Genomic DNA, 6000 nt, shown 5'->3' on the forward strand with positions numbered 1-6000 from the left:
TTGAACCCGTTAAGATCTATGGGACCATATAGTTAGACAAATAGAATACAAAAACAATGACTACTCCACTTATATTACTTCTTTAAGTGAAGAAAATTCACTCGTATAATCATATAACGTCTTTGACAAACCCAAGTGACGTCAACATCTGCGGTACCCGAAGGTCTCCTTATAAATGCTTTTGCTCATGTTGAATCTGATTTGTTCAAGTGTGAATACAGCGGCATATTTTGAAAACAATCTCAGATAACTTTGACTTTCATCCCTAAAAATAATGTTGACCTATCAAGGGTCAGTAATTTTTCTTTCCTATTTCGCTTAAGAAAATTGGCATTTAGGCTTATAAATCTGGTCAGTAAAATACTATCAGATTCTTTGTTTAATATCTCCTTTTATATGTCAAACTTTCAAGAGCCTTCGTATGACTTACATAAGTTCTAGCAAAGCTACATAAGTAAGTATGTATATCAATCTAGAACCCTTCACAGTCAAGTAGTTCTCGATAACCGTACATAGAAATGGATTTTTCTCAATATATGGAAGTTGAAATAAAGATAAAACCTTACAAATTGATTACTGATTAAGTCAAGAGGGCGACAGTTTTTCTTCTTAATTCATGACATAGAACGCCATTTTCATTTCTCACATCACAGCAGAGCATTAAAAAACTCACTAAACTCTGAACCCCGCTTGGAACCCTGCGTGATAGTCTCTAGATAGAGAAACCACAAACAGATTGAGTATCAGTAAAGCTCTTGAATCAACTTGACGGGTTTAGAACTGAAGCGTTCGATTTTTCATTGAAGTCCCGCTCATCAATCAAAAAGCTTCTGGAAACAGAAAAATCTTTAGAGTACCAATTTATTCGCATGTTCTATGTCAAGGGTTCAATCGAAATGTCTTATGAGCCATAATTAATGAATTCAATAAAGAAAGAAAAAAACACATATTCTTAATGAACTTGTAAAAAAGTATCCATTTAACCATTGTCCGACGTAATTATTAACAACACTAAATTTCCTACTGGGTTTTTATTGTACACCTTCACTTTCTGTCGTTAATAACTCGTATTCTCTTATGCAAAGCTATAATGAAACAGCAACCAGTCATGCGACAGACGACTTACGGCATTCTTTAGTCGCATTAACCAATAATAATTACAGTTTGATGTACAAGCCTGTATACATACTGACATACATAAAAAGCTACAAGTATTATTATGTGCCTAACCGGTTTACCCATTTGCCCCATCAATTATTGGCACTTATTTTACCATCACCAGCGTCGTCGCCAATACTTCGGCTAATTTATTCGTCCTTCTACGCGATTATGCAAATTTGCACATTTTGTATGCCGTCTGGCCAAGTGAAATATTTAATTACAGCCATTTCCTTTGTCCTTGCAGTCAATTAATATGCTGTCTGGCGCTGCTGGCCAAGGCGCAGAACTCCATCGAACAGCTGCCGGGCGAAATACAATTCGAAACTTCACATAAGCGACCGGACGAAAATGACTTCCAGACATCACATAAAATACCAAGACATTCTTTTTTGCCAGAAACAGATTTGGACTTACTGCAGGGCACCATGAATTTATTGCCGACCAAGGAACGCCCCGAACTGAATCCCGTTTTGAGTGCGCTCATCAATGAGGATGTAATGAAGAGCATCGAGGCGAAACGTGCCATTGAGAAGGAGGAGTTGGAACAGATTAAAGCCGAAATCGATGCGGCACGAAAGCAAAAGGAAGAAGAGGAACGTAGAGTGGCCGAGACCAGAAATGCGGTATTGACTACAGCGGCGCCGATAAGTAAAGCCGAACTCGATGATTCCAATATTGGCCTTGTCGATCAGGAGATTAACTTTGAAGCTGCCGGTACGGATAACAAGAAGTCACGAATTGAAATCAAAAAGGGGCCAAATGGACAAGACTATGAATACGAATATGTCTACTATTATGAAGATGAGGAGGATGCCAAGCCATCGGAAGCGCCAGCTAAGGCCGACTCAAGTGAACGTGGCAAATCACGTTACAGCAACATTGAACGCACCACAGCGGCGCCAGCTAGCAACAGTCTGGTCAGCAACAAGGCCAAGGGACGTTCTTCGAGCTTAAGCGACAGCAGTGCTGACGATGTTGAAGCCGAACGTCTGCCAGCCAATACACGTTTCCCCAGTCGTGGTAAGAATGTGGATGCACAGCCAACTCCCGCTATAGATTCGCTTGAAAACGCCGCCGAAAAAAAGAAGATCAGCGTTAAGCGACCCAGCTTGGAACTGGTTGATAGCGCAACCTTCAACACGGACGAGAAACAGGTGAAGGGCATCCGTAATAGCGATACTGAAACGAAATCGGCAATCGCCATTGAACAAGAGCAAGCAGCTGCAGCAGCGGCGGCTGAAAAGAAAGAGGCCGAGGAGAAGAAACGCCGTCAGCCAACCATTGGAAGTGATGAAGAGAATGTGACCGTTAAAGATGCAGCAGATGAGGAAGTGGAACAGACCACCTTGTCGATGGAGAAGGCCGCATTAGACTTGTATGCGATTTTACAGAACGAAAACTTCAACATGGATATGACCACCGATGCTGATACCGAGGTGACCACTGTGCTGCCAGATACCACAAATCCCGATGACGAAGGTCTGACCACAATTGTGGATGAGGCGCCTAGCTCAACCACATCTACCACTACAACAACTACCACAGAGGCAACTACAACGACAACAACGACTACAACAACCACAGCAGCGCCTTCATTGTTTGGTGGCAAGCGTCCCGGCTTGAACTCAGCCCGTCCTAATCGTTTCAAGTTGAACAAGGGTGGCAAAAGCGAAGCAAGCACAACAACGACAACAGAAGCGCCCGCGTCGGAGGCACCAAAAACGGGCAAGAGTAAGTGTTGCACTTCCAAATGGAGTTCAAAAATGGTTTTCACATAAATAAACTCTTTTGTTATGATAGATCGTTTCTCACGTCCCTCGATTGGCGGTCGCGCACGTCCTGGTGCACGCACCACTACCGCAGCACCGGCGCCAGCAGCCGAAGAGGAGGAAGAAGTAGCCGCACCCAAAGAAGTGAAGCCTGTGAGCTCTGGTTTTGGACGTGGCCGTCGTAAGTTGATACATAGTTGTAGCCTATTAACCGAAGTTCCCATTAACGCACCATATATGTATATTTCCAATGCAGCACGCAATCGTTTCAATCTACGCAGCACAACAACCACCGAGAAACCAGCCGGCGCTGACGCTGAGGAGGCAAACGAGGAAGCATCTGTATCCAGCACAACAGCACGCACGCTGCGCGGTGGACGGCCACAATTGAGCTTGCGTGGTCGCAGTCGCACCACCACAGCCAAACCTGCCGCCGAAGAAGAGCACAAAGATGAGGAGACCGCCGCCAGCGCCGCCGAAGAGAAACCAGCACCGGCACCAGCGAAACCGGCATCACGTTTCGCACGACCAGGTGGCAATCGTTTGTTGCCACGCGGCAAGCTAGCACGCACCACTGAAGCACCAGCAGCTGATGACTCAGCCGCGGATAGTAGTCATCACAATGACGTCAAGGGTGAGGAAAATGGCGAGGAGGGCGCTGAGAAGGCGGCCGAGGCGGAAGCAAAGCCCGCAGCACACCATGGACTGAATCGTCTGAAGACGCGTCCACAATTGCATAAGACTGAGAACGCCAAACCAAAGGCGGCACCAGCGCCAGTGGCGCCACGCAAAGTCAATCCACTGTTGGCCAAGCGACGTCTACAGCTCGGACACTCCACCACGGGTGAGTCTTGGAATCGTTTAGTTTGTTATGGATTTCGGCAAAGATATGTTAGTTATAATAAGAGTGCAGAGATTTGAATTCCAATTAGAGTTTGTGGTCACAAAGCTTAGACCACTAATAGGTCTTATAAACAACTACTTTGTGGAAACGGGATATTTTACATGCTAATGATAAGAACTGGCAATCGGGTTATAACCGCACTCAACTAGCCTCCTCTAAGCACCTCTAAGTAACAAAGCCAGGTACACAAATTTCTCTCTTAGCGCCAAATATTCTCCACGTGTGGACCAGTTGAAAACTTTGAAAATGGCAGTTTCCCATCCTCCTTTGCATGAAATTCCATATCATCCGAACCTCAGGACCGAATCGGAAAAAAATATTTAGTTATGTTCGAATAACGACATTATTGTATGAGTAGTTTGAAGAAGGCTAAAATCTGAACACAACCAGAGCTTCCCAAAAAATGCCTTTTTTGGGAGGGTTTGACCTTATTTGGCATTACAGCAAATAATTCAAACATCAGCAAAAGTATTGAAATAGAACAAGCTCCAAACTAAGACAATGCTCTTCCAAAATTGGTCGAAAACGGTTCTCTACTTCGTTTATTGTGGACGATGTCCAATATGTGCAATATAATCGGTTGGTTACTGGAAATAAATGAGTTCGGTCCATATTCAAATCTATCTATCATACCTTTAAGTGGTTTTGTACCATTTACCATATGTACCAAATTTTTAAACTCATTTTGACTTTAATTCTCATTGTATTGACCAATTGAATATGTTTCTCTCTCACGCGACCCATCGTAGAAGCGCCCGCTGAAGAGGACAACGCCACCGCAGCCGAAGAATCGAAAACGGAAGAGGAAAGTGCACCAGCAGCCGCTTCCGCCGATGCGCCTGCCGCCGAAAATGCTGACAGCGCCAAGGATGAAGCTGCCGATGAAGCCGAAACGACAACAAAACAACAGGCACGCGGCTTGGGACTACTAACACAAAGAAGGCGTTTGCCGCTGCGCAAACCCGGCACCATACTGTAAAAGCTGTGAGCGTCCGCATGTGATGAAATAAATCCCGATGTGTGTGAGCGACAACCATACGAAAGAGCATTGATAACGGAGGGTGGGAAGCAAACGCGGGACACAACTGTTAACCTCACTGCAATTAGATGCTCCACGCTTGGATTGATTTAAGACAAAAACAAAAATTAAAAAAAAAAATTAAAACAAGAAAAATGAAGACAGGAAAAATGAAGACAAGAAAAATCATGTGAAAAGATTTTAATTTGTATGATTTAACACGTTTAATATTTGTTGTTTGTAGTTTGACTTGAAGACAAAAGCAAGAATACTCGTTAGAAAACCTATTTGGCTTTATTTCGGCCACAGTCGATTTTTATTAATTATTTTAATATTATATATATATATATATTCTTTTTTGTTTTGTAAATGCCCACTCGCTTTGCGGCTTAAGCTGAGAGCGAGCTTTGAGCCCCCTTTTTAGTACTCCACTGCCAGTGTTGAGTGTAGTATCTACATATGTACGCGTAGTTTAAGTGTGTGCCTTTTATTGTATAATTTTGTAAGCATTTATAATTACATACATATAAACAAACAAACATACATACATACATACATGACGAAATGTATACACAAAACGAAGGCGAAGAAAATTTTCAAATTATATGAAATTTCGATTATTTTTATTATTATTTTTGAGTAAAGTTATGATTTTTATATTACACATAACACACATAAACGCCAAACATACACCCACACACATATACACTTACATATTCACACACGCCAACACAAGTAATGCAAGTAATGTAGTTCTGTACGATTTTAATGTACTGTACAAGTACTATTTGCCCAATAATGTGTGAAGTTAAATTGAAAATTTGTAAGAGAGAAAGACAAATAAAAGAAAATTTATCTTAAAATATAAATACTGCACGAGCTATAAACTTTTCCGCGAAGAGAAAGCCTACATTCAGGCGTCAGGCGTCAGGCGGCACTGCATTGCTGCATGCAGCTTGGTGCTTCGCAGTTATCTCACGGTCATAACGCACACAGGCAAATGGCGCACCAAACACTTTGAATAGCACGAATGTGCATGTGTGCGTGTGAGTGTGAGTGACTGCATGTGTGCAAAGCTCATTGAGGCTAGCTCATAAACTGTGTTTACAGCTTCGTTATTCCACTCGTAAAAATCATGAGCAATAACA

The 6000-nt window shown here is 42.6% G+C and overlaps 1 protein-coding gene across 2 annotated transcripts in view; it reads left to right on the forward strand.

The window, feature by feature from the left end:
* LOC120775916 (mucin-19) overlaps nt 1–5738 on the forward strand; it is a 65884-nt gene extending 60146 nt beyond the window's left edge. For both annotated transcript variants that reach the window (XM_040106312.1, XM_040106311.1), the window contains exons 3-6: nt 1406–2892; nt 2962–3111; nt 3187–3774; nt 4584–5738. In XM_040106312.1, the coding sequence (XP_039962246.1) occupies nt 1406–2892; nt 2962–3111; nt 3187–3774; nt 4584–4813 (2455 nt within the window). In that variant the 3' untranslated portion in view covers nt 4814–5738. The remainder of the gene's footprint in view (nt 1–1405; nt 2893–2961; nt 3112–3186; nt 3775–4583) is intronic.
* The last annotated feature ends 262 nt before the right edge of the window (nt 5739–6000 follow it).

The sequence above is a fragment of the Bactrocera tryoni genome, chromosome 4 (genome assembly GCF_016617805.1).
Source record: "Bactrocera tryoni isolate S06 chromosome 4, CSIRO_BtryS06_freeze2, whole genome shotgun sequence".
NCBI classification, from domain to species: domain Eukaryota; kingdom Metazoa; phylum Arthropoda; class Insecta; order Diptera; family Tephritidae; genus Bactrocera; species Bactrocera tryoni.